The sequence below is a fragment of the Cuculus canorus genome, chromosome 1 (assembly GCF_017976375.1).
Source record: "Cuculus canorus isolate bCucCan1 chromosome 1, bCucCan1.pri, whole genome shotgun sequence".
In the NCBI taxonomy this organism is placed as follows: domain Eukaryota; kingdom Metazoa; phylum Chordata; class Aves; order Cuculiformes; family Cuculidae; genus Cuculus; species Cuculus canorus.
This window is the reverse complement of record NC_071401.1, coordinates 104,246,517-104,274,286: the sequence shown is the minus strand read 5'-3', so window position 1 is coordinate 104,274,286 and position 27,770 is coordinate 104,246,517. Positions and strand designations below refer to the sequence as shown.

At 39.9% G+C, this 27,770-nt stretch overlaps 2 protein-coding genes across 5 annotated transcripts; one reads left to right on the top strand and one right to left on the bottom strand.

Moving 5' to 3' along the window:
• The first annotated feature begins 81 nt into the window (after positions 1-81).
• RBM11 (RNA binding motif protein 11) lies at positions 82-17,698 on the top strand. Of its 4 annotated transcripts, XM_054083874.1 has the most exons (7): positions 97-220; positions 2,006-2,131; positions 3,226-3,912; positions 5,233-5,395; positions 6,030-6,108; positions 6,840-6,933; positions 8,794-17,698. In XM_054083874.1, the coding sequence occupies exons 3-7, from the start codon at positions 3,898-3,900 to the stop codon at positions 9,121-9,123; spliced, it is 681 nt and encodes a 226-aa protein (XP_053939849.1). In that variant the 5' UTR covers positions 97-220; positions 2,006-2,131; positions 3,226-3,897; the 3' UTR covers positions 9,124-17,698. The 4 variants fall into 4 exon arrangements, with proteins under 4 accessions (XP_053939828.1, XP_053939849.1, XP_053939859.1 ...); XM_054083884.1 differs by lacking the exon at positions 2,006-2,131 and having other exon boundaries at positions 105-220; XM_054083853.1 differs by lacking the exons at positions 2,006-2,131; positions 3,226-3,912 and having other exon boundaries at positions 82-220.
• A 734-nt stretch (positions 17,699-18,432) lies between these two features.
• HSPA13 (heat shock protein family A (Hsp70) member 13) lies at positions 18,433-27,353 on the bottom strand. The gene is made up of 5 exons (XM_009563550.2): positions 27,256-27,353; positions 25,375-25,715; positions 24,224-24,437; positions 23,432-23,599; positions 18,433-21,883 (listed from the first exon to the last, which is right to left on the bottom strand). Exons 1-5 carry the CDS (start codon positions 27,278-27,280, stop codon positions 21,222-21,224), a joined length of 1,410 nt encoding a protein of 469 aa, XP_009561845.2. The 5' UTR covers positions 27,281-27,353; the 3' UTR covers positions 18,433-21,221.
• Between the last annotated feature and the right edge of the window lie 417 nt (positions 27,354-27,770).

Sequence of the window (27,770 nt, the reverse complement as noted above, 5' to 3'; positions counted from 1 at the left end):
CCTCTATGCCTGTGTCCGCCCGACTCACTGGCTCGGCGCTGCGCACGCGCGCCGCCGCGTTGCTAGGAGACCGAGGGCGCTTTACGGCAGCGCGGTGTCCGCTCGCCGGGGCTCGGTCATGTCCTCGGCGGGGCGGGGCGAGGAGGCGGACAGGACGCTCTTCGTGGGGAACTTGGAGAGCCGCGTGCGGGAGGAGATCCTCTACGAGCTGTTCCTGCAGGTGGCGGGGCGGGGGGCTCTCGGTGCTGGGGAGCGGGGCCGGGCAGCGCTGCGGGGGCGGGAGCGCTTCCTCTCTGTCGCCGGTTCTGCCGCGCCAGCCCCGTCCCTGCCCCGCCTCCCCTCCCTCGGGTCTGTCTGCTGTGCGAGGCTGGGGCCGCAGGTGGGCCCTCAGGTAGTGAGAGGGTTAGAGGGAATCATAGAAGCGCTAGGTTGAAAGAGATCTGTGAGATCATCCAGCCCAACCTACACCTGTTCTCTGTTGAGCTCCATCCCCGAGCTCTTCACCTACCTGTCTTTGAAACGCCTCCAGGGATGGTGGCTCCACCACCTCCCTGGGCAGGCTGTGCCAGTGCCTGTAAACCTTTTCAGTACAGAAATTTTTCCAAATGTCCAAGCTGAACCTCTCCCAACACAACTTGAGGCTGTTCCATCTTGTCCTACTGCTTGGGAGGAGAGACCAACACCCACCTTGCTACAATCTCCTTTCATAGAATCATAGAATAGTTAGGGTTGGAAGGGACCTTAAAAGATCGTCTAGTTTCAACCCGCCTGCCGTGGGCAGAAACATCCCCCTAACACAGGCTGCCCAAGACTCCATCCAACCTGGCCTTGAACACCTCTAGGGATGGGGCATCCACAACTTCACTTGGCAACCTGTTCCAGTGTCTCACCACTCTAATGACAAAGAAATTCTTCCTAATGTCCAGTCTAAATCTGCCCCTCTCCAGTTTATACATGTTTCACCCTGGTCCTATCACCACAAGTCTTTATGAATAGTCCCTTTCCAGCTTTCCTGTAGGCCCCCTTCAGGTACTGGAAGGTCACTATAAGATCTCCTCTGAGCTTTCTCTTCTCCAGGCTGAGCAAGCCCAACTCTCTCAGCCTGTCCTCGTATGGAAGGTGCTCCAGCCCTCCGATCATCTTTGTAGCCCTCCTCTGGACCCGTTCCAATAGCTCCGTATCCTTACGTTGAGGATTCCAGAACTGGGCACAGTATTCCAGATGAGGTCTCATAAGAGAGGAACAGAGGGGCAGAATCACTTCCCTTCACCTGCTGGCCACGCTTCTTTTGATGCAGCCCAGCTTGGCCTTTTGGGCTGCGAGCACACGTAGAATTCTTTGGGTTGGAAGGGACCTTTACAGGTCATCTAGTCTGACCCACATGCAGGAGCTGGGACATCTTTAACTCTATGAGGTTGTTCAGAGCTCCATCAAAACTGACCTTGAGTGCTTCGCTGGGCAACTTGTGCAAGTGTTTCATGATACTCATTGTAAAAAATTTCTTCCTAATGTGTAGTCCAAATTTTTGCCCCTCCAATGTAAAGCTATTCCTCCTCATCCTATAACTACATGCCCCTGTAAAAACCCCCTCCCCTGCCTTCCCAGGGACCCCCCCTCAAGTACTGGAAGTGGTTGTTGTAAGTGGCTTTCACGTGGTTGTAGACAGTGATAAGGTCGCCCCTAAGCCCCTTTTAAAGATTTTTTTTTTCAAAAATCCCCAAGGAAAGCTTAAGTTGTTTTTGTTCCAGTATTTCATTAAGAAAAATCAGTGTAAAACCCCAAAATGTGTTGAGCAAGGCTGAAACTATTAACAGAGTGCAAGAGGCATGATCTGCAGGTGGGGCTCTGGATTTCCACCTATAAATGATCTTTATGTTTAAGTGGTTTATATTTTAATGCTTGAGAAGGTATTTAAAACTCCATCCTTGGAATCTTCAGGGAGGTCATGGGAAAATACGAAGTAGCCGGAGCTGTCTCAAACCTAAGCTTAGTTCTCTTTCTTTAGAAATAAGGTATGCCAAAGAAGAAAGAAAACAGCAAAGACAGACAACGTTAAGACAGTGACGTGACTTCAGTTTTGCTCTTCTTTGACAACATCACTGGCAAAGCCAAGCTTATTAACCTGAAAGTAGTAAGGAGAAGGGAGTGGGATATGGGTGGGATATGGAGAGGAGACGGCATTATATCACTAATGCAAGCATCAAATTTCAAGATGGATTGACAGTAGTTGCTGATTGCAGGCCTTTGCTGGATTTGTTTATGGCTGCTTGTTTTATGGTTTTGGTTTTTTTCTTCCTGGCATGATCCAGTCAGCATCTGTCAAGCTAAAAGGTCCCAGACTCTGACAGGGACCTTTAGCTGACAGTGTGGTGATAAACATGCTTTTATCAGTCCACTGGTTTTGCTCAGTCTTCAGAATGAACCTTGCTTCTTTCTGGTGAGTTTGCAAAATAAATAATGCAAAAGTGGAATTGGGCAGAATCATTTGTTGTCTTGCTATTTCAGTTGCTAATCAGAACTATTTCTACTGACCAGTTTTATTACACTGATTAAACTGATATGTGTCTTGCTAACTAAGCAAGACCTCAGTATGCCACGCCATTTGCATTGAAAGGCCTTTTTTTCTTTTTGGTGTATTTTAGCCCTTCGAGTTTTTAGCTCTTCCCATCTCTTCCTAACTTTCAGTTTTCAGCCTTTCCTCAAAATTTGCCAATAAATAGTTGTGGTGTTTTGGTTTTTTTCCCCCCTCCTTATTTTCTATGCAGTATTCCTATCTTTTTCCAATACTAAACAGTAGTCTGCTGTTTAACGGTAAATGTTGGGTTAAGAAAGCTTGCCTTACCAGGGGACGTGAGTAATACTGTATGAATTCTTTTACAAAAGTGATATAAAGAAGCAGATGCTCTTAGAATGTGGGTTTGCTTGACTTCTGCATAATCAGCAGCAGTCATCCAACTGCTGACTTTTACCTGGGTGTTTAAATCATGCCAATAATACCCACTTATGTTTTTCCTTCTCTTAATCTTGTTCACACTCAGGTTTCTCTGCCTTTCACTGCAAAGCATATGCATCTCATTGCTGTATTGTCCTTTCTTGGACAGCTCAATATTCCTGCTATGCCATAATCTTAAAGGTGCACTCCTAACCTATAGCTTTTCCCCCATCAAATTAATATCACATATCTATTAATATTTCTAAACTATTAATATTTTTATTTATGGACAGGAAGACCACATACTTAAAGACTGATCTGCAAAGGGCTGTAGTCTTCTAGTTCTTGAAGAACCAGACCTTGCTCATTAGGGAATTAATAATCAGAAGATGGGATCTATGTAACTTTTTATCAAGAAAACTGTAATATAATGTAGAGCAACAACAATAATTCCTCAAGGAGCTAATGCAGTCAAAACTAAATATGTTCCGAATCTTAGTGAAATTTCTTCTTTAAAAACAAACAATCACAACAAAAACAAACCAGAAAAAAATATCAAACTTCAAGATATTTGGAAAGACGAGATCAGCCTTGGAAGATTCCCTGCACAGGACAACCTAGGTAGTTTCCCTTGCCATATAGCCTGGTCACCCTCTTAACCAATAATAAAATTAGTACATTATTTTTGATCTTTTGTGTTTGTCTATATGACTCATCTACTTTCCCTAGGAATGGGATGGCATTGTTTCATTTTTCAGCAAAAGCATCTTATTTAATGGAACATCAGTTGATACACTGCTGGCAAAAGCATGCAGCAACTGGACATTATTACCACAGATGACAATCGATAATATCTTCAGTCTGACAACGTGGAGGGTATAATAAGAGGGACAACTCCACATCATCACTCTAAATGCCTGCAGCAGACACACTGCAGATTTGTTGTTTTATAGTAATCATTGAAAATGCGGAATAATAAAGTAAATATATTTCTACAGCTTTGTTTCTTCCTCTGAGCTTATGCTGTGTGTTTATTTTGAGTGTTTAAGTGTTTATGCAGTTTAATTGCTGTAGCACTGTTACGAGTTAACTTGTATTTGCCTGAAGCTATAGATGACTTCTGAGTGACTTTTACTGAAAAGTACAGATTATATCAGCGGTAGTAGAGGAAGCCAGTTCTGCCAATGACTGTGATTTTTTTTGATTCAGAACAATGAGCTATCCACCTACCACAGTAATTTACACATTCAGTTATTTTTAATTTTTTTTTTTACTGGTGGATTTTTTTTGTAACTTATGTTCACTTCATTGCTCATCTGGATGTTTTGTTCTCCGGAATTTAAGTTGTTGCATCCCTGACTCTCTTGAGCTGTAGCGAGAAACTGCTGTTGGCCACTTCTTTTCACTCTGTTAAGTCAGCCACACAGATACATTGTTTGTTTTGATGAGAAACTGTTAATTTGGTGACTAATATAATGATTCCATCTTGTGTAGAGAAAATTCATTGTCTGATATCGCTTATGAAAATTAGAGTTTCTTTGAAAATTGAGCCAGTTTTTTGGAATATAACTGCTTTAATTTGGTTCTAGAACTACTATGCAAGGATTAAAATGGTGTTTGTAGGCAGAAATGGAACTTTACAATGAAGACATTTCAGCTAAAGTATATGATGTAGGGGTTTGGTTTTTTTGAGGAGGGCGGAGGACAGAGGGTCTCTTGATTCCTTACTGTGCAGTTGTGATGAGGGTTAGGCAGTACAGAAAACTGTTTTCTGGTGGTTCCAGAAGCACTGCTCAGGTTTGCTCTCTGCAGTGTTGACGCTGCTATTTTAGGAATTTAAGCAAGAGGAAGATAGAAGCATACTATTGGTATAGGTCACTATTACATAGCTGGTACTATAAATTTGCTTAGTTATGTTAGGTGTGCAAAAAGCCTCTAGTAATTGTATTAGCAGCTGTACATGCATAAGATAACTTTTTTGCTGTGCAGTCAGTAAATTACTCTTGCAGCAAACATAATCGTATTCTACAAATAATAAAAGATCTGATTATTGAAGACTAAACATCACCCATGGATGTTTGGTTCCCTTTTAATGTTTGTGGTGCTGTTTTTGTTTGTAGAAAGCTCAGAATTTGAGCTTGGGGAATCTGGAGAGTTGCAAAATTAAGTAGAGATTCTTACACTGAAAAACTTACTCTTTCTGACAATGGCAAAATATCCATCATTATGAAATATTCAAAACAGAATGAATTATTGATCTCTGTTAATTTCTGTGAGAGAGTAATACAGATTTCTTTCAGGCTGGACCATTAACCAAAGTGACAATTTGTAAGGACAAAGAAGGAAAACCTAAGTCTTTTGGATTTGTCTGTTTTAAGCACAAAGAATCAGTGCCTTATGCAATAGCTTTGCTGAATGGAATCCGTTTGTATGGAAGACCAATTAAAGTGCAATATCGGTTTGGTACGTTTAGTAGTCCAAATGATTACGTTTTTGTAAATTGTTCTATTTTGTTAATAACTATTTTTGAATCCCACAGTCTTTTACAAAGGTGATGATTTATAGTTGGAACAAATTACAGTTATTTTTTTTTTTTAAGAAACAAAAAATTCCTCTTGGTTTTGCATAGGAAAGGATTCAGTCTCTGTATTTTTTGTTTACTGAGAGAATACAATAGCTTGCTTCAGAACAGCACATCTTCCAAGTCAGCTCAGACCACACTGTGTGGACAACATAGCAGTACAGGTTTTCATGGCAGATTACATTTAGAAATTGAAGTGTGACTTTAACTTGCTGTCTGGCAGGAAAAGTTGATCAACTTTCAAGCTGTTTGTTAGGTTTTGTACTGACGCCACAGACTTATCAGAGCTGTTCTTTTAAGTGGAAGGGACTGTAGATTGAAGAATTTAGCCAAGTCAGTCACATTTTTCATTTTATGTTTATGAAAATAAGCATTCTAGAAAGCTAATGATCAGGCAGCATTTGCAACCCAAGCATTAAGGACTCATGTCCTTACAGGTGACACAGAACACTGTCTGTGTTTTTGTTGTGTTAATTTCAGAACTGAATAGTTATTATGCTCTTGTCTTATTTACAGGGAGTTCTCACTCGTCAGAACTAAACAGCCCTACACATGGTTTTGAGAACTATACTGACTTATATTCACCTTCGTATAGGTAACAAAAATCACTTGTGAATGAACTGTATGATTATAATTTCTGAAAAGGCTTATTAAGACAATTATTGATGTGGAAGAGCGATCTTTAAGCTTTTCATTAAAACAGCTGTCGCATCATTTAGTTGCATCTTTGCTGATGACTAGCAATGTGCTGTAGTTAATTTTATCATTAAATAATTAGGTTGTTGAGCCTGCCAAATGTTCATTTAGCTTTAATTTTCAAATTTTTAGTTGTTTCTGCAAGGTGCAGGACCTGAGAAGTTATTGAAATATGGCATTTATACTGACAATGTTTGCAGTTGTTGGGAGGAAAAGAATCTTTTTAAACCCTACTGAGTTAAATCTGTATTTTTTGTTTGTATATGTACAAGCAGCTGTCATGGATATGTGAATACACAGGTATAAACCTGTTATAATGGAACCCTGAACACCTCATGTTCAGTATTTTTCAGTGTTTCAACATTTTTATCTACTAATGTGACAAAACTCAATGGAAGCTAGATTCTCATGGTGAAATCCAGAACTCTTTTGCAGCTGTATTTAAATACACGTAGGATTACGCATTAATTAAGCCTTTCCATTTTATCAGTTTCTTTATGGAAGTCCAGTTGTTAATTTCTCAGTTCTCCTCCTGGATATGCTCATTATAGACTGAGAGCTCAGCACTCTGGTAAGCAACCATCCATCTGATGGATGTCTAGTCTTTGTATGTTTGCTTGTTTTTCCTAGGTGTCAAGAGGCTTATGGAAATCCTCCATTTCCTCTTACTCCTTTTCCAATGAACAATAGTTTACCTCATGAATACTCAGGCTTTCAAAAGATGGTGAGTTTGTGCTAAAAGTTTAGGAACTTTTTTGTGAGGTTGGAAGTGTTATATATTTCTGCAAACAACAGTGTTTATATAATGCCACAAGATGTGATTTAGGCTGTTCACTTTGACTGTATTAGGTCTGTTTATTTTAGCACCTAAGGTACTATAATAACGGGATATACCACATTGAACTACTTTCTTACTGCACGAATGTCTTAAAGAGAGGCTAAAAATATCAGTCTGCAGGCAGAGCTCTTTTTCTGTGCTGTGTTCCACATCAAATCCCCTTGGTGAGACAAGCTCACCTAGTAGAATTACAGCTATGCAAGCAATAGCTTTTTTATACACAGCTGATTCAGTCAGGGAACCTGTTGGCTCTTCTACTTAATTCAGAAATGCCCAGCAAAAGTTTAAAACATTGTAAAAACAAACCTAAAACTCTTCCAACAGATCACCACTGCCCAGATTAGAGCAACAACATTTTGAGGTTTTCTGGCCTGAAGCTTTTCATGCCCCTGCAGTTCTCACATTCATGACTTACTTTCAGTCAGAAAAGTCATGACAGAACCCTTATTCTACTTCCCCTCTAACGGACTCTGGTGCACTGAGCCATTCTTATAATCTCTTTTGAGATATTCTACGTGGCAAGTGGAATGTTCTCTTCATATGGCCAAGCCCTACTCGCGAAACACATCATGGAGCTTCTGAATCTGATGAGTATAAGCTGGTAGGACTGAGGAAAAAAAAACATTTAATGTGATGTACAAACTGTGGATGGTACTGCTGTCACCCGGTCTGTCTGGGGAATGGCTATCCCTTTTTTTCTGTAGAAAGGGTGAGGTCTGGCTAGATTACTCTTGCTAGCTGTGATCTGAGCAGGAACATGGAGAGGATCTGTTCCGTGTTGTACAGAGGTGATGGGCTGCCTCCACTCTTCCCAGGCTGTACCCTCAGAAGGGCTGGTGCTTACACAAGCTTTCCCATACCTTCCACTGTGGTTGGAAGGTTTGGGAGTCTACCATCTTCCCTGCTGTGTATGCTCCTCAATAAAAATGGAGTACATAAACACTGAGAGACCAGACTCAGCGGACTGTCACACACGACCAACTTGAGCGCATTTTCTGCTTGCTGGAAAGGATGATAGTTGCATGATGTCTCCAATGACAGTTGCAGTTTCAGCAGGAAGCAATCTCATTACCTGTAGGCTTTCACACATCTAATCTTACCTTTATTTGGGTGAGCCAGGCAGATTACTCGCTTGAAGTCTGCCTGCACGTATAACAGACATGCTCCCCATCATTTTCATTGTTACTGCCAGGCAATAGAAAGCTGCTCCTTTCTGACCTTTGTAATCCTATTTTTGTATTTGGGCTGTGTAGTTTTAGGAGAGGGACTCTCAGGATACTTTAGAGACTGTAGCAATAAGCTGGGCAATTACAGCATTGTTCCAAGTGCTTTGATACATGGATTGGAAGGCCTTGTTCCCCATTAACTTTAAAATTAGTTAAACCAAGATTAAAAAAATTGCAGACGTGCATGTCTTTAGCTACAATGCCTATTGTTAATCTACAACTATTTATAAAACATGATGGAATGAAAAGAATGCCATGTTTGATTACCTTACACTAAGAGTAACTGCCTGTTTAATTTTAAATCTAATTCTGTTTCTTTTCTAACTTAGCCATGAAAGATTGTCTACTTTTTTGAACTAGACTAGTTAGTAAAATAAACTATATAAGATTTATTCTCAAATGTTGTGTTATGTTAATAGTTTATCAGTGTTTTCATTGTAGAAGCCATAATGCATGCAAAGTTAAACTCTTTGTAAGTTCCTCTTTACATTGTTAACAACTTGAGTTTCTGTTTCTCTAGATGAACCATTTTTTAGCTCAGCAGTATACAGTACAGAGTCCAATGGGTCAACAATTTCCTTACTATCAGATGACTCCGCCACTGCCTTCAAATTTATCCTTTTCTGTCTATCCAAATCAAGCTGCAAATTTTAAGTCTGCACAGAGTTCTTTTGAACTCGCCCTACCACATTCAAGTGACTGTGAAGTGCACCATGTGGATGAAAGCACCTCTAAAAGAAAGAGAGAACAGCAAAGCTGTGAGAGTGACTCTAGTATTGAGGATGACAAAGTGAGACAGAGAGAGCGTGACCAAAAATACAAGCGCAAAGCCAAGAAAAAAACACACTAATACTGTGTAACTGGATTCATCCTTTTTATTTATTTGCTATTTTTATTTGAGAGAAATTCAATCTTTCATCTTTGCACTTTATTATAAAAGGAATGTTCAATATTCATATTATTTTTGAAATGTGTTATGCACAGAATATACTGATACTTTATTTAATCTCAACCTCCTTAAAGAGGAAGGTACCATTTAAGGTATGAGAAACATTTAGGAAGATAAAGTTTTCCTGATAAAGGAAAAAAATTAGTTGTTTCCCCTCCGAGGATCATGGAAGGCTGTGAGTTCACTGTTATAGAAACTATGAAAATACATAATTTCAGGCAGCCATGAAGCATATGTATCACTTCCATCACTTATGGAGTGTATTTTTGTGAATGGTGTAAGAATTTTCTGGAGCCATTGAAGGAGTGAGCTAGAAATTCTAAATGTCTTGTCAGAGATGTGTTTGTCACTGAAGTATCAACATCTATAACATTTTTCTGATTTAGCTCTGTTGTTACGTTCAGTTAGAATCACCTTGTATAGTTACTGGAACTAGTTTATTCCAGTAGTACATTTGAGATAAAATCTGGGCATTTGCACTAATTAAAGGACTTATATATGTATCAGTACTCAAATAAATGTGTCTACTTTGTGGCTGCAGTACTGACTAGAACTACATGGATATACATACATCTTTCTATACAGTTGCTCTCTAGTGTTTTGTTTGCTTATTTGAGAATCTTAAGTGTTTATTGTAACAAATGGATTAAAAATTTACTGAATATCTCATCTAACTGATAGCAGAAAAGCATGAGTCAGTGGACTTAGTACTTCCTCTTAAGAGAAGTTTTTTTCCTTTGTTTAACAGAGAAAGAATAAGTTGTCTGATATTGAGATGAATCAAAGTAGTCAAATGACCTATTTTCTATCTTTCACAACTGCCATCAACATCCTGTACATGGATACAGAGGTATTGTCCTATACAATACCAAGTACTTTTAAAGTCCTTTTATATAAGATAGCAAGACATTTAATTTTCAGCTATTTAATATTGGTTAAAGTTAGGTCTTCTGTTCAGACTAGGTGTTGGCTTCAAATTGAACCTGATGAAAAAATATTTTGGTTTTCATAGAATCATTGAGCTTGGAAAATACCTCTAAGATCATCCAGTACAACCATCAGCCCCACGCTACCATGCCTACTAAACCATTTCTCCAAGTGCCACATCTAAATGTTTTTTTAACACCTCCAGGGAAAGAGACTCCACTACTTCCCTGGGCAGCTTTTTCCAATGTGTGACTACTCTTACAGTAAAGAATTTTTTTTCTAATATCCAATCTAAACCGCCCCTGGCACAACTTATTTTGGTGAACACACCAGCACCCACCTTGCTACAACCTCCTTTCAGATAGTTGTACAAGGCAATAATGTCTCTCTTCAGCCTCCTCCAAGCTAAACAATCCCAGTTCCCTTAGCTGTTTCTCATAAGACTTGTGCTCCAGTCCCTTCACCGGCTTCAGTAGCCTCCTGTGGATGTGCTCGAGGACCTCAATGTCTTTCCTGTACTGAGTGGCCCAAAACTGAACACAGTATTCAAGGTGCAGCCGTGCTAGTGCCAAGCATAGAGACATAATCACGTTCCTGCTCCTGCTGGCTACACCATTTTTCACAGAAGTCGGGATGCTGTTGGCCTTCTTGGCCACCTGTGCACACTGGTGGCTCATATTCAGCCAGTGGATGACCAGCACTCCTAAATCTTTTTCCACCGGGGAGCCTTCTTTCTGTTTTCTTGGTTATAATGTTGGGTTGCTTGAAAGGAATACTTTTCATCCTTACACTGGTATTGAAAAAGAATATCAAAGTTTACTAGTTTAAAGGTGGGGTTTTACAAGCTTAAATACGTTTCAGAAATGGAAGAATGTTTAGCTTGCCACAATTACTATTTTATCTGATAAGTTAAAAAAATCAGTTTCTCAACACATTGCTTTAACTTCCCAAAGGGATTGCTTCTTGAGCCTAAGAGACTTTCCTGTAAGGCCACAGTATGGTACTCTTGAAATGTTATTAGCAGATGAAGTCAGCCTTCTCTATGAGAAACACTCATGCATTGGTAAAATATTGAAAGGGACAAAGTCTTCGAAACAAAGACAATAATATTTTTATTTTACAATTCAGCGCTGAATCAGATGTCCTTCTAAAAAAAAGGTATAACATTTTACAAAAACAATGGGTATATATACTAGTTTTAGACAAAGAACCATGTAAATCCTCAAAGAATGTTCATTCTTTTTTTAGATTATCCAACCATGTCTGGAGATTCCCTTCAGGTTATCTCCTGACCCTACAAGAGCTGCATCTTACAAGACAACTAAGCGTATTAATAAGTTCTCGCAGCCCTAAGGTTATCTCTTGACTTAAAACAGCTACATCTTACAAGACAGGTTCATATGATGAGATAATTAAACATACAAACCAGCTGCAGCAAAACTTATCAATTAATTCTCACATCTAGAAAGAATGTACATAATAGTTTGTGCTTTAAATAAGGTCTTATGTTCTAAGAAATTTGCTAAATCTGCCTAATCACTTTTACTTTTTCCCTCTACCCTTCCAAACAAACACTTGCCTCCTTTTTCTTTTTCATTATTTTCTTTCCCCACCAGTAGTTTTAGGGTTAAGCTTTGTAGATACAATCTCCTCTCTTTGGGGATGCTGCTGACATTATACCAGTAAATCACTGATCACAAAAGTTGCCAAATAATGGAAAAAGTTAACAAGCAAAATACACTGGATTTCCTTAAACCTATTCCTTGTGCTAAAGAAATTTAAATATAATTAAGTAGAGGAGTAATATGTCAACATTAGCTTAAGTTAGAAATGAAATTCATCAGACAAAAGAGAAAACGAATGGCCAAACCAGAGTTAGCCTACAGAGCAACTTAGTCAGGTCTATGTGAATGTGTCCTTACCAGACTTCCACACTGGATAGACAAGAAAATCTGTTCTATGCAATTATGCTCTACAAAAAAGAATGTCAAGGTGGATCATACTGCATATGGCTGATAAAATATCAATACAGTTAGTTCTTCCTAAGAAATACTTTTTCTCAGCCGCTTCCTTCCCAGTCTCCACAAAAAGTGGAGTATTTTTTATTTGGGCTGGGGTGGAGTTGGGTTTCATCTATGTAATTGTGGCTTTTGAAAGACAGAATGTCCTTCTGATAACATGTTTTCTTTCTCTGATAGCATGTTTTCTTTCAGAGTGTTTTCCAGGCACTGTTCATTCTTTGGAGGTGATAACATCTTTTGTTCAGTCTGATTTGTGCTGAAAAGATGTCTCTTCTCTGTTTGCAGCCTTTCTCTGTCTCAAATGCAAGGTCAAGCAGAGAGCTGGAGCCAGAGCTCCAAATTAGCAAGAGATTTCACTGTTGCAAAGTTCATAATAATATTAAAATTAGACCTTGCAAAGTAATAGGATATGCATAAGATTTCTGGGAAAAAACATCCATATGCATCTAAGTGGGAAAACCATCCTGTCCCAGCTCTTGTCTCGCTGCACATCATTGATGGCGATCACTCCCGTATGTTGCCCAGGTCTGATAAAGGATGCTTTCTTTCCAAAACTCCAAAATGAGTCTTAGAGAGTTGACTTGCTGGCAGTTTCGGTATCATCACTGTTACTCGAATTCTGTGCATCCGTACAACAGACAGGACGAGAGGCACATGCAGACCATGCCCTCAGCAGCCACAGGTTGCGTTCTAGGGCACAAAAAGTGCATTTCACCACAAAACTTCTCTGCGGCCATGGGGGTACCGGGCTGCACTGCACAGGTGGAGTGACAGAACTGGGAGCACTAGACCTGCCTCACTGGATGCAAGAAAGTGACAGGGAGGAGGCGTTACTGATGGGGCTGAGAGTGGGCATCCTGTCTCCCCTCTCCAGGACCTGCCTGCTGCCCCAGGAAGGAGCCGGCAGCTGCCGGGGCCGCCCCAAGAGGTGCAGAAAATATTCAGTTTTTCCAGACAGTTGTGCAGTGCACTGAGTGCAGGGCTCCTGTACAACACACAGGTGTTCACCCCCAAATGTTGAAGCTAGGCTATCTGTTGTATTTTTTAACCAATTCCACAGTGTTTAACAAAAGAAGAGAGGACAACTCCGTATTTAATAATACATAATAAGCTCTACTTAGTGAGAGCTTATTTAACTGTGAAATAACTGGATGCAATTAAACTAATAGTGTGAACATTAAGTATGTTCCCTCTTTCTAATCACAAGCTGTCATGGTTTAGCCCCAAACAGCTAAATTCGGCAGCTAAAACCATGCAGTTGAACTTCCAAAATCCTTTCCCCACACCCCACAGGGAAAGGAGAGAGAGAAATGAGAGGAAAAAGACTTATGAGTTGGAAACTGAAACTACAGCTTTAGTGAAATGATAATGATAGTAAAGAAAAGAATTAGACAATAATAAAATATATACAAATATATGAGATCATGCCCCCACCACTCAATGACTACATGCCACCACAAATGCTGCAGAGTAGACGTGAGGGAAAGGGTCCACGGCTAGGAAGGAGCTGGACTCAGGAACTGGATTCAGGAACACACGTATCCGAGATCAGGAGCAACCAAACAGACAAGGTCCTCACTGGATGTTGGCCATTGCAGAGAGAGACCCTCGTGATCTCTCAGTTTATACTTAGTGTGACGTACATGGGATGGAATACTCTGTTGGTCAGTTTGCAGTCACCTGCCCTGCTTGCCTCTTCAGTCTTCTTTAATTATCTAATGAGGGAAATTGCAAAGAGATCAGGAATTTCTTAGCTGAAGAACTGAGACAAAACCAGTAGAAGTTCAATTCCATAATATTATTTTTACATATGTGATGTATTTAAACATAAAATTTAATGCTAATAAAAATGGTGGTTGCAACCATTCTAAGTACAAATATCTAAATTTTTTTTCTTTTTTTTTCTTTTATGTCATTCTTTATTTGTAGTCCATTGTCAGTGAAGTCACCAACAGGATATTTTGTCTAGAAGTTTATTTGAGAATTGCTTTTGAGTTAACAAATTGGAAAACACACATAAGACCTGCCTTTCCTTAACATCATATTTCCTTGTGACCTTCCACCATACCTGTATCCAAATGGACTTGATTAAACAAGTTGCCGCTATGTCAGTTTATTGAACTTTTTATTATCAGTTGTTGATTTAATGCAGAGAATTTAAAATTTCTTTTCTTTCATTTTCAGAGTAATGATAATGGTCAGTGAAAATCATCCCAGTTTATATGGGAGTGGATATGCTATTGCCTTGGTTTTTGTAGTTCTCCATTAGTCATATCAGCGTAACAACTTGCTTACCACGGTCAAAATTGTGACTGCAGTTGTTGGCCTGATATACAAAAAGGTAATCATTTGTTCTACTTTTTTTTCAATACAAAACCTAAAATAAACACACAATGTTAAACGACAATATGCTTACCAGCTCGATCTAAACCCAGGATGTTATATGACGGTGACAGGCTAACAGATTGACTTCATATTCTGATGATTATTTATTTATAATGATTTGGAACTTCAGCAGTATTTCTATTTTAAGATTCTAATCCTAAAATTACATACTCTTGTCAGCCACCTGTACAGACATAATATTGGAGAAGTATATAGAAACTGAACTCTTCCTATTTTCATTATGGGTTAATTTCCCAGATTTGCTGCATGAACTGGGAAAACTTTCTAGCTGTGGTGTCTGGGAATAACATAAGGGTATTGGTCATCCCTGTTTTCACTCTGTAGGAGTAGTGAATAGGGAAAGCTGAAGTTTGCCACATTGTCTCTTTTGGAGTTTGAAATTCCATTCCCCACTCCCTGTCCTGATTTTAGTGACATTTTCCATTGAGTTGAATACCTAGTAGGTTCCTTGCTTTTCAGATGTTTAAAAGATGGGTAACTGCCGTGGAAATCTATCTGTAACTTATCCCACCTTTAATAAGATATGCTGAGGTGGCAGTATTATTAGCTGCAAGAAATGCAGGTGCTAATAACGTAGAAATAAAAGTAGCTGTCTGACCTGCTAAATATTAATAACCTTTACTACACTGCTATTAAGTAGCATATGAGATGAAGTTGTTTTCTCAGTATGGCACCTTTAGTTTATTTTGTTACAAAAATGGCACATTGGTATGTTTATGAAGAAAGCCAAAAGATTATCCAAATCTGAAATAAATTAATGTATTTGTTAACTGAAAATACAGTATCTTTCCTCAAGACAGCCAAACCTATCTTTTGACATAGATTCCTCAGGTATTTTCTAAACAAGTACACAAAATTTTACTCGTAAATTGCAAATCAGTTAAATAAAGGAATTCATTCTCTCACATCACGTATCAAGGTGTGTCATTACATGAGACTATGAACAGGGGAATAGAAGCTACAGTTGGGGTGGGCGTGTCTTCTGGCAAGCTTTCACAGTTGCAGGGTAGAGATACAGCTTCATCCTCTCTCTGAGTGGAGTTGATCAGTGACTATTGGGTCAGGTTGTGCTTTGCAGGTGGGATGGATGGTGGAGCAAGTTGCAGTACTGTCTTGTTATGCGCAGGAGTTGAAGGTGACAGTGGAAAAATGTGAGGCAGCAAAGGAGCCAGTTGCAGATGACACAGAGGAAAGATGAGACAGAGAGTCTTTGTGTCTGTCTGTCTGGGTGTCAGTCCTGAGGCACCTGGGATTTATGATATCTGCCTGCACCAACGAGATTATACACATGCCTGCTGCGAAGCCTGCTGTTGCTTGTTCCTGCACTGGAAAGCTCTAAGCTAGGCCAAAGCTGAAGTTTTCATAGAATCATAAAATCACTAGGTTGGAAAGGACCCACTGGATCATTGAGTCCAACCATTCCTAACACTCCCTAAACCATGCCCCTCAGCACCTCATCCACCCGTCCCTTAAACACCTCCAGGGAAGGTGACTCAACCCCCTCCCTGGGCAGCCTCTGCCAGTGCCCAATGACCCTTTCCGTGAAAAATTTTTTCCTGATGTCAAGCCTGAACCTCCCCTGGTGGAGCTTGAGGCCATTCCCCCTTGTCCTGTCCCCTGTCACTTGGGAGAAGAGGCCAGCTCCCTCCTCTCCACAACCTCCTTTCAGGTAGTTGTGAGAGCAATAAGGTTTCCCCTCAGCCTCCTCTTCTCCAGGCTAAACTTGCTAAGGGTCCACTCAATGCCTTCATCCAGGTCATTGATAAAGACATTGATGGAGTTAACTCCATTGACCATCACTCTCTGGGCCCGGCCATCCAACCAGTTTTCAACCCAGGAGAGTGTGCGCCTGTCCAGGCCAGAGGCTGACAGTTTCCGAAGCAGAATGCTGTGAGAAACTGTGTCAAAGGCTTTACTGAAGTCCAAGAAGACTACATCCACAGCCTTCCCTTCATCCAGTAGTCGAGTCACTTTGTCATAGAAGGCAATCGTGTTACTTTGGCAAGACCTGACTATCGTGAACCCATGATGATTGGGCCTGATCAGCCGTCTCTTTTTCTGAGCTCTTTTTGTGCCATGTTGTCCTGTTTATTTAGTATAAAGAGTAGCAAGTCTGTTTCACTGAGTTCAGCTTTGCTCTGTTGTCCTTTTGGCTCCTCTGGGCAGCTGAAACCACCTAACGGTTGAGTTTTGTGAGTTCTGTGTGTTTTCTGCTTTCAGGCATTAAATGCAGCAAACTCCTCACGATCAATGCATACAATTGGGAAAATCGTTAGCCTGACATTGGTAGATGCTCGGCAACTCATGGTGTTAACTGTAAGCATTGGCCCGTTGTGGTCAGCACCTTTTCAGACCATCACGACTGTCATCTTTCTCAGGAAAGAACTTGCCCCACTGTCCTTGCAGGTGTTTCAGTGCTTCTTTAGTTATGCCTATAAATGCACTCATTGCAGCCAAAGTAAAAAGACTGAAGGTGAGGTATTTAAATAAGCATAGGAAGGAGAGTTTGTCATAATACAGGAAGGAAGGTGGTGGCAGGTTATGCGTATTTAAGAATACTATTGGTGCATCTAAGTTGAGCCCAAACCAAAGCACAGCAGTTTTTCATTGAGGGGAGAAGCATAAATGCAGTAAGAAAGCCATATGTTTGATAACTAAACTAGTATTTAGATTGGATACCTAAATTTTCATTACACTGAAACAATACCTTTGTATTAGTAAAAATTACTGTATGACTCAATTTAGGCCACAGCTATGTTTTTGTATATTACACGAGCTAATTCCATTAAATAAGAGATTTTGTAGGATTACGGCCCTCTTTCACTTTTGTAATTCAGGCTAAGCTGCTCACTCAAATTTTGCACATTGTCCTAAGATTACAGGAATTCCCTCAGAGGAACTGCATGTGTTCTGGATTTTTCTTTTACTACATTTATATCTGAAAATGGTATAACTGCAGTGCTAGTGTGTTTTTCCTCAAGGTGAAATTGGATAAAAGGTATTTATTGCCTACAATACGCTGCATATTTTACTTTCCAAATCTTTTTGCTGTTTGGAAAATGAAAACATTGTTCTCTTTTAAACAGAAAAGCCAAATGAGATATTCAGATCAACAAGTCAAGCTACTAAGAGAAATGCTACATAGAATAAAGGTAATGCCACAACTAATACGGGTTATGAGGGTTTTTTGTTAGATTATAAATATAGCAAGTAATTTATTTAAATAAACAAGGTTTTACGAGTAGTATTTCAGCGGATAATGGTAGAATTTTAAAGACATTTTTTTAACATAAAGTGTTTAAAGAGTTTTTGGAAAATATTTACTAATTTAATTTAACATATGTATAAGATACATACCTGTTCCCAGCCTTCACTCTGCATATGAAAGCCATTCCCCACATCCATCCTGCAGCTGTTGTCCAACATGAGGGTCTGTTCCTCACCCACACTGTGATCCACCAGGCAGAGCACAAGCAGCATAAGCGTAGGAGGGCTGAGTACTGCTTTCACCCCCAACAGAAGCAATGAATTCATTGTCAACCCCTTTGACCAAGGTTTCCCCCCTTGTTAGTGCTTCTTCCTCCCAATCATTCCTTGTTTTTCTTGTACCAGCCTGAACTTTTCTTCTCAGTTCTATTCTTTCATCCCAAACTGCAGCTTGACAAGAAAAAGCTTTTTTCCCTTCCTGCCTCAGTTCGTAACACTCCTCTGTGCCACTTCCCAGAGAATATATGTCACTCCAGGGTACAGCAACCCCTTGACAAGATGAGGGATTACAGCCTCATCCTCTAATCTCTAAAGGAATTTGATGAAGATGGGGGAATAGTGCTGTTACAGTATTCCTTCAAGAAACTGGAACAAGACTTATCCAAGAGACAGAAATTGCTTTTATTAAAAACATTCTAAAAGGTTGTTTATAAAATGCATTTAATCATCTGCACTTGGAAACAATTCAGGAACACACAATTAGTGAGGCATCTCATACTTTGAGAATTTCAACTCGCCGCACAAGCTTTAGCTATATAAATTGTTGCACACCCAACACCATAAGCAACCATACTCAGATTTCAAGCACTGTTCGTAGAAAGATTTCAGCCTTCAAATATCTACTTGTTTTAAGAGACTTTTGATAAGCAATACGTGTGCGTACCTGGAAATACCCACTTAGTACAGTGGATTTGTCTTTAAAATTCAATGGTTTGTGCCAAAATACAGTACCAAAATCAAAAGATATAAAATAAATAATCTGACTGTAGAAATCACACAACAGTTATTTAATAAATAAGGATGCATTGAGTATACAATGTACAGTAACTTCTTTACTAAAAAAAAATATCTGTATGGAAATCTGAATAAATACCCTTTTATGATTTCTTTTACAAGTAAACAACTGATCCTTCTCTTACAATTCTCAGATTAACACTGAAGGAAATTTAACACCTCCAGAGTCAAGAAGCATATGAAAGAAAAAAGTACTTCATTTATTTGCATTAAAAGTTTAAGAGTTTAAAATTAATCCCACACTCCTACCTCACTTTTTCCAGAATTGCAAGCAGCATTTAATAGTTTTAACTTCACTGCAATGTAGTTCTGTTTTTATATAGGTCTGCTCATTTTACAGTGCATTAAAAAAAAAAAATAACAACTGAAGACCTACTGTAACTCCAGTAGACTTCGAGATGAATTTACAGCAGGGCAAAAAGAAAGGCCACAATGACTCCAAAGACATTGGAACATATGCTAAATTAAATGCATACATTTGTACCTGCAAAGCAAAGGCCTCGAATGGCAACAGCATATGAGAACTGTACTGTATATTGGCATTCATCCACGATTTCATTGAAGAGGCACTTCTTTCAACACAGGAATTTTAGTTATAGTCAACTTAGTCCCTAACCAGTCACTCTTTATAACTGTGCAATTTTCTTCTGGACACATTAACACGTTACTGGAAGTTCCATGCAGCCTTAGAGGCAGGGTCACTTCACAAAGAAAACAAATCTCAAATTAAAAAAAAAAACTTTGGTTTTCAACTCAGTGAAATTAAATAGATGTTAGCAATATATTGCGATCCTGCTGTGAAGCTAAACAATGCCGGCAGAATGGTTGTGTGCAACTACAATTCAATTTAAGAGGTTTTAAATTGGATTACTTCAAAGATTTGTTCAGACAAGAACTATGAAAAAAGCTGAATCAGCACAGTTGATCTACAGTAGTGCCATAAATGAGGCCTACTGCCAGGATAATAATAAGCCTATTGTAATACAGTCATAGGTTAAACAATAAATCTAAGCCCCACACTTTATGTTGGCAAGCTTAATACAAATAGAATTATTCTGGAGCATCACCTGTTAGTAGAGCTTACCTGATTAAGACCGGGCAGGACAGATGTGGAAGCCAGTCTTAGCTGAATGAAGCACTTTATCTATGCAGAACTTTCTACAATGAAAAGAATTTAACTGGCCTTTAATACTGATATAATTCTCCAAAGGGAGCAGCACTGTCATAAATTTTCTTTTCCAGATTATTTTTTTTCTGCTTGTGCTTTTGCTAGATAGCTGCATGACAAAACATATGACTAAAATAAAGTCCTAAGAAGTGCTGCCTCAAATCCTCAGTTTCACACACTGCTCCCTTCCCTAAAGAACAGCTACTATCTCTGATCTATGTTCAGTTTAAGAGTAGGAATATGACAAAACTTAAACCAGAGATACAAGCTAAGAAGTACAAAAGAATTGGACGAATCTTCATTTACTAAGACTACAGGTTCTAGACTTCATCCAGGCCGTCCCTTCCATCTCATCCTCTCTCCCTGAAAGCAGTATGCGTTGGGATTCTCAGAGAAAGACATCCCGCACTTGCAGATGTGCAACAGTGTAATGTGTGTTGGTCAAATTCAAGGGAAGATACACAGGTGTGGCTTTAAGATACATAAAATTATGGCAGTTTTCAAATAAGGCGGAGAATGTATAAATAGTTGGCAATACACTCTTGTTCTTTGTGGAGAACATCAGTGGTATGAAACAGCACCTGTATGCTAACCATCAAAACCAGCTCAGGAAGTAAACCATGAGAGACATAAATACAATTCCAATGAAATATGAGGCTGTTTGCCACATAGCCTCAGTAATACAATTATGCTGTTATGAACAGCAGAAGAATCAACTGAATGCCTAAGTCTCATTCAAGCTGCAACATGCCTTTTAGAAAGGTGCTTAAATGCTCAAATGACTCAATTTAATAAATAGGTTTAAGCTCAACACTGTTAGTGCTATGTGCACTAACACTGCTTCACATTCTTTCTAAGTATATATATTGGACCTGGGAATACCTACAGTACCATACCACATTACCTCTAACCTTTGGTCACACTCCCTTTGTATTTTAAACACACATCTTTTCAGGATTTGCTAATAAAATTTAGCAAGAAACTGTAAGTGTGTCATCACTAGCACTTCATCCAACAGACAATCTACAAACAAATACAGGACACTTCAGAAATTCAAAAACCTCTTGTACCATTAAAGTAACAGCTAGCTTTAATACAGTTAGGCCTAAGATTAGGCTCCACTGCCAGTCAGATAAAGTACACATCATAGGAGTACGCTTTTGGAGAGATGGAATGCAATGGGAAAGAGTTCCTTTTCAGTTAAAATTAGTCTTCCGTAAATGCTTATTAGGAAGTTCTATAGCGCTGACTTGGAGAGGCCAGGACCCACCAACAATCCCTGCTTGGATAGCTACACCCATTACAACTGCTAGATCAGGATCTACAGAGGTGTTAGGTTCCTTTCCAAAGAAATCCTGAATAACTTTCCGTATCTGAGGGATACGGGTGGAGCCTCCAACTAACACAATTTCATCCACTTCTGCTTTGTGTAGGTGGCCTTCCTTCAACACTTCTTCAATGGGCACAAGAATCTTCTCAAAAAGGTCCTCATTTAACATCTCAAATAGCTTCCTAGTGATTTCTGTTTCGAACACAACTTTCACAAAGTTGTTCTCTACTTCTGAAGTATCTCCAAGATCCTTTGTGTTTTGTGAAGGCTTGCCTTTTAGCACAGTGTTTGTTTTTACCACACTTTCTGGATGTTCTTTTGAAAGCTTCCTTTCTGGCATAGTCAACAACACCCTTAGTGTAGCTGCCTCATGAACAGTCAAATTTAATTTAACTGCTTCCACAGCCTGTCTGAGGCGATGTATTTCTTCTTTTCTTGTTGGTAGAGAACCATACATTTCACGAAGCTGATCATATAAATACTGCATCAATCTCTGATTAAAATCCTGTCCTCCAAGTTTGTTGTTACCTGAAACATCAGAAAAGAAGGCATCAGACATCACCTTCAAAGCTGCAGAAAGCAACACACTTCTCTTTTACTGGTAGGTGGTTCTCAATGGCCAGAGCAATGATACTAAAACCATAAGCGTAGCACAAGAGCTTACAAATCTGCAGAACCAGAAATAATTTCTGTCTGCTGAAGAACATGTGATACATAGTAATTTCCAGTTTTTTATTTAGCAGCTGTTTTAGAATTTATCCCTCCCAAGATTTTTTCCCTGGACCTGTTCTGCTACACTGTAACAGAAAAAAAGCAGAAGTTGTTAACTAACAGAAGTATTTTCTGTAGAAGAACATACCTAATAATAAATTTCTACCTGGAACCCTGTAACTGAAGTGCTATCTCTCACATCAAATTATTTTTCCAGCTAAAATTCACGGTTACAAATTTCTCTCTCTGCCCAGAATGGATTTTTCTCTTTGCACTTCCACTGCACAGCTTTTTAGGGATCATTGTTTTAGCAGTTTCAAGTTATTCAACATCTTCATGCACCTACACGAAAAACTACATGCTGCTGAAGTATATGTATATGTGTATATATATATATATACCATCAAAAGTGGAAGTGATAAAATGCAAGCAGTGAGCATCAAGCTCTAATAACAGCTATATCTTATGTCAGCCTTCAGAAAAAGGGGAAAGAAAAGAGTATAATTTATAACCAATTTCTATTGAGAGATTATTCTTGCACCGTGTTTATAAAACTTTTCAAACAATTGTTCATGGTTTCCATTCAAAAGACTTCAAAAAGTATCCTGCAGATTCTCATCTGCATTGAACAATTTCTCAAAGTTTTTTTTTTTGCTTTAAGTGAAAACAAGAATTCTCCTAGTGGACTTCCATCTAAATAGATTGGAATAAAGCTGCTGAATATTTCTTCCTGTTCCATTCTAGTAATTACTAGACTTGGCAGCAGCTTATATTAAAACTTGTTCATTGAAAGCAACGCAAACAGCATTGCATCTCAGACCTGCCTGAATCCAAGTCATCTGAAAAGCAGTTGTGTATTCACTACAGTTTTACCAAACATTGCTCCCAGAACTCTTTGCCATGTGATGAATCACTTTGGCATAAACATATCAAAAACTTACTTCTGGGTTTAACGCATTCACAAGCCTTGTCCAGCTGAGCTGGAGTCAAACACAAGGAGAGGATGCTTTAAAGTACAAGTCAATGATTTGTCAAATGTTTCCAGATTGGACAAAGGTAACAGAAACATTTGTAACATCCAAAAGTCCAGTGAAAGCAACTGTAATACGCATCAGCACTTTTACTAGTGGACACAAAAGTTAACAGCCATGGATAAAATGAAACCACAACTTATGCTTTTGAGTCATCCAAAACTGTGAATTTATCTTAATTGTTGAAACAAGTAATAAACCTAATTTTACATGAAAGGCAGCTGAGAACCCTTTGTGACAAGGCTAGTATGTTTTAAAAATCCCCTCTAACAGTGACTTTAGGTGCACCTTTACTTTTCACCCTCTCTTTGAGAAAGTAAAGCACTTTCCTCACCTGCCATGGCTCGTGTGAGAAACATCCCTCCTTGCTTGTTCAACAGAGACACATCCAAAGTTCCTCCACCCAAATCCACCACCAAGACATTAAACACATCAGCTTTGTGGAGCCCATAAGCCATAGCTGCAGCCGTGGGTTCATTGATTACTCGCAAAATTTCTAGCCCTACAAAGAGAAAAGATGGCAAGCAACAATCAGATGCACTTCAGAAAACTGCAGTTCTCACATCATAATTACATTTACCATTGGGTTGGTGTTCTTTTTTTTTTTGCACCAAACTTACCTTAAGTAAAAGGTCAGATCTAAAAGAAATAGTTTTTTAAGCAATAATACTCAATGAACTTTTTTCCTTATTTAAGCCTACAGTAATACTACTTCAGTGTCACGGTGAAGTCATGAACAATGATTTGCCCAAACATGTTTCTTCTGGAGAAATCTTGCTAAGATTTATTTCACATGTTCTATTTCTGTTTAAATTATTGTCCATGAGTGCTCTGTATAGTCTGTTCATATGGAGATTACAACAAAGACTGTTACCTCCAAAGTAAAACTTACTTCCTCTATCTATCTATGTTTGCATTAGTCAGCTGCACCTTGTCGGTACCAAAGAGTTTTCTGTTGTTCCTCACAACTGTTAATGGTCTGTATTAAAAAAAAAAATCCATTCTAAGGTTGTCTGTTATAGATCCACTGTTTCTATATCTTCCCCAAAGACTTTACTGTTAGTGAAATAGACCTAAAAATAATTTTAAGGCTTCACAGAAAAACACTGGAATAGAGAGACATCACCTGCAAGGTTTGCTGCCTCAATGGTAGAATTCCGTTGCCTTTCATCAAACTCTGCTGGCACAGAAATGACGGCCTTCGAAATGGGCATGCCAAGATAGTCTTCTGCCATTCTCTTCAATTTCAGCAGCAGCTGAGAGCCAATATGCTCTGGAGTGATGTGAAAGGTTTCTTTAGTTGTCACAGAAAATTCGGCTGATCCATTGTTGTTGAAAATCTAGAAAGAAAAAGCAACACAACCCAGGCAAGAAGTCTCTTTCTTACGCTCTCCCATCCTGCTCCAGCCATGAATTCATGTGTTTTATTTGCATATAGTCTGTTTATTCTGGAAAAACACAAATGTGCTTTTGTTACTTCCTGAATCACTCTTACCCCTCGCCTATGAGTATTAAGCAAAACATGCAACTTAGGGGGTCTGAATATACCCAGAGTAGTGACAACCACTGGGCCCAGGAATGACACACTAACAAAAAAAAGTTAACACCTGGCAAGTGTGTAATCAACTTCAACACCACATTCAAAGATAAAAGTAATGCTTTTTAATAATTAGGTTTATCCTACTGATAAAGTTCCCTACAGGTTCTTCTTTCTGAAAGGAAGCAAACAGGTTGGCACTGGAACAGCTTCACTTAACAAGTAGAGTTCAAAGACTGTTGGCAGTAGCTGAAAATTTGTCTCTTTTCAGCAAATACTGCCCCTTGATAAATTAATGCAATGCTTCTTTCAAAATGCAGCGTTTGAGATCTGCTGTAGGTCAAATAAGCACTGGAAAAGCTCTAGGGAAAAAATTGCACTCAGCAGAGAAGAGGTGACTTTAACACTTGCTTTTTTTTCAATCTAAGGAAAAAGTGAAGTTTCAGCAAAGCACAGTTAAAATTTCAAGTGAAATCTATACTTAAGGGAAGGGGCTGGAGGATTACCCAGAAAGACATTTCAAAGTAGAGGACAGCATCCTCTAGAAAATCTCTACCAGCTCCCACGAAGAGCTACAACTTTCACAACTTGTTTTCCTCTGCACCTCTCTGGATACCTCTTATGGTTTGCATATCAGATTTAGCCAAATGACTCAAGGTCAGAATATTTGGTCACCTACTACATGTTTCAAGCTTCCTACAGAAAAAGGAACTTGGAGACAACTGAAGATGCTTTCTTACCTTAAAGGGATACCTGCTACTTTCACTTTTCAGTTCTTCTGAAGTGAAGATTTTCCCAATGAATCTTTTTGCATCATATATAGTATTCTGAGGATTTGAATCAGCCAGTTCTAGGCCATCATATCCTACATACACATCTCTGTCTGTGAAAGACACTATACTTGGTATGCTGTTATGCCCATTTTCATCTGCAATAACCTTCACCTGCCCTGTTCCAGGAAGAAAGACACCAACAGAGCAGTAAGTCGTGCCAAGGTCAATCCCAATCACTTTTGGTGTAGGATTCGGTAAATATTGCTGTGCTAGATAGCCAGCTAACAGGAGAGCCAGAACAGCCGAGCCTGAAACACAGGTTTAAAAAAAAATAAAAAATGGTTAGATATCTACTGCTGCAAACTTAGAAGTCAATGCAAATGACACAGCATTATACCTTACACCTCATGCAGTTTTCTTTCACATTCTGAAGTCTGTTCAGCTACCTAATTAGTTTTTCATTTCTTCAAAGATCACCAGCAAGTTTAGGTTGCTTAATTAAACAGAGTGGTTAGAACAGTCAAAATTCTTAGCCATTAAATACTAAGCTCGTTAAAATGCACCTCAGAGGTACAGCAAAGCCAAAAATATTACTACCTTGTAATAAGTCATTTTGTGTCTGCAAGGTAATGCCAAAATATAGGTTAATTAATATTTTTTTTGGGAATTGCCTGTGAATGACCCCTAAGGGACATCTAGTTAATGAGGCTGCACAAAATCAGATGAATGACAAATTTCCAATCCCAACACCTCCTCTAACTTCACTGGAAATCTGAAAATAAGATTTAAGAAAAAATATGCTAACTCCTCCTATTTTGGTCACAGCTCCCAAAGAACATCTTCCCACATCTCTAGATCTTTTCCATGCCTTGAAATCAAGAGGTAATTTCAGTGCAGAGCTGTTTGTTTGTTTTTATTTTTTTCTAAAATTCTGCACATAATCAACAGACAAAACAAGAAACTCCAGAGTCCAACACAAAGCAGTGTCACTGAGAAGGAAAACAAAAGCACCAGCAAACAAAAAAAATCTCAAGAATAAATCTAAATAGCTTGGATTTCAGGTAGCAGATAAGCTCTTTCCCCCAAAGGGAAGGGTGGTCACAGCTGTGCTTCAAGCCAAGTGGTGAGTAAGAGCAGGTTTACTTCCGGCCATAAATCTGCCAAGGCATTCCTTAGCCACATACCACCAAGCACTTTGGCTTTGAAAAGAGCGTGATACCAAAAGTGCTGGTTAATAAAAGTCTCTAAGATTCGTTTTGGAAAGCAAGCACCCTTTATCAGGCCTTGGCAAAATAAGGGAGTGATCTCTATCAACCACGTGCAGTGAGACAAGAGCTGGGACAGGATGTATTTCCAGTTAAATACAGATAGATAAACTTTACCAAAAATCCTATGCAAACTCTTATTACTTTCCAAGGGCTAATTTAATGTTATTATGGACTTCACAACAATCAAATCTCTTGCTAATTTGGAGCTTAGGAGCCAGCTCTCTGCCTGACCTTGGATTAGAGATGGGGAGAGGCTGCAAAAAGAGGGGACTGCAGAAGAAGAAACAGCCGTTCAGCACAGATGAGACTGAACACAGGGCATTATCATCTCCAAAGAAGGAACAGTGTCTGGAAAGGAACTGTCTAAAAGAAAACGCGCTACCAAGAGGAACCCGCCACCGCAAGCCGTGCTGCCCTGAGAGAAACAGTCCGGGCCGGTGACGCGGGGACGAAAGCCGCGAGACCGGGGGGAGGCGGCGTCACAGGCACGGCGAGGCCTCCCCAGCGCTCCGCCGTACCGGCTGCCCCCCAGGCCCCGTCCCCGCAGCGGCCCGGTCCCCGGGTCGCTACCCGCACTCACCCAGCACTGCCATCTGCCCGGCCATGGCCACCGACCGGCTCCAGTACCACCCGCCAACGCCAACTGCTGACGGCTCCTTCCGGGCCACGCCGCGCAGGACGCCGGGACTGCTAGTTTGGCACCTCCCGCCCTCCCTAAGGGAGCCCGTATGTTGCTAGAGGGGAAAGACTACAACTCCCATGAGGCAAAGCGACGCGGGAGCCAGTCAGTCCGCTGAGAGGAGGTGGGTCATCCGGAAGAAAAGGAAGCGGAAGGGTGCGTCCCGGCGCATCTGCAGGTCGCGGTGCGTGCTGGGAGCCGTAGTTCGGCTTCCTCCCGCCATCCTCACGCCGTCCAGCGGTGGCGGCGGGGAGCGCGCGCTGAACTCGGTGCCTTCGCCCGGCCTCCCACCCGCCCCGAGCCTGTGTCTGCCCCGCGGGGACGTGCGAGGCCGGGACGGCCCGCTGAGCAGGCTCTGCCCGCCGTGAGGCGTCAGAGACCGCGGCCGCAGCGCCGCTAGGCAGCGCGTTAGAGGT

Excerpts from the sequence above, each read along its gene's own strand:
- RBM11 (XM_054083853.1), top strand. The coding sequence starts at position 119 with ATGTCCTCGGCGGGGCGGGGCGAGGAGGCGGACAGGACGCTCTTCGTG. Across the intron at positions 5,396-6,029 it reads TAAAGTGCAATATCGGTTTG|GGAGTTCTCACTCGTCAGAA; the intron begins GTACGTTTAGTA and ends TCTTATTTACAG. Across the intron at positions 6,934-8,793 it reads ACTCAGGCTTTCAAAAGATG|ATGAACCATTTTTTAGCTCA; the intron begins GTGAGTTTGTGC and ends CTGTTTCTCTAG.
- HSPA13 (XM_009563550.2), bottom strand. The coding sequence starts at position 27,280 with ATGGCCGGGCAGATGGCAGTGCTGG. Across the intron at positions 25,716-27,255 it reads CGGGCAGATGGCAGTGCTGG|GCTCGGCTGTTCTGGCTCTC; the intron begins GTGAGTGCGGGT and ends CCTGTGTTTCAG. Across the intron at positions 23,600-24,223 it reads TGAGGCAGCAAACCTTGCAG|GGCTAGAAATTTTGCGAGTA; the intron begins GTGATGTCTCTC and ends TTCTCTTTGTAG.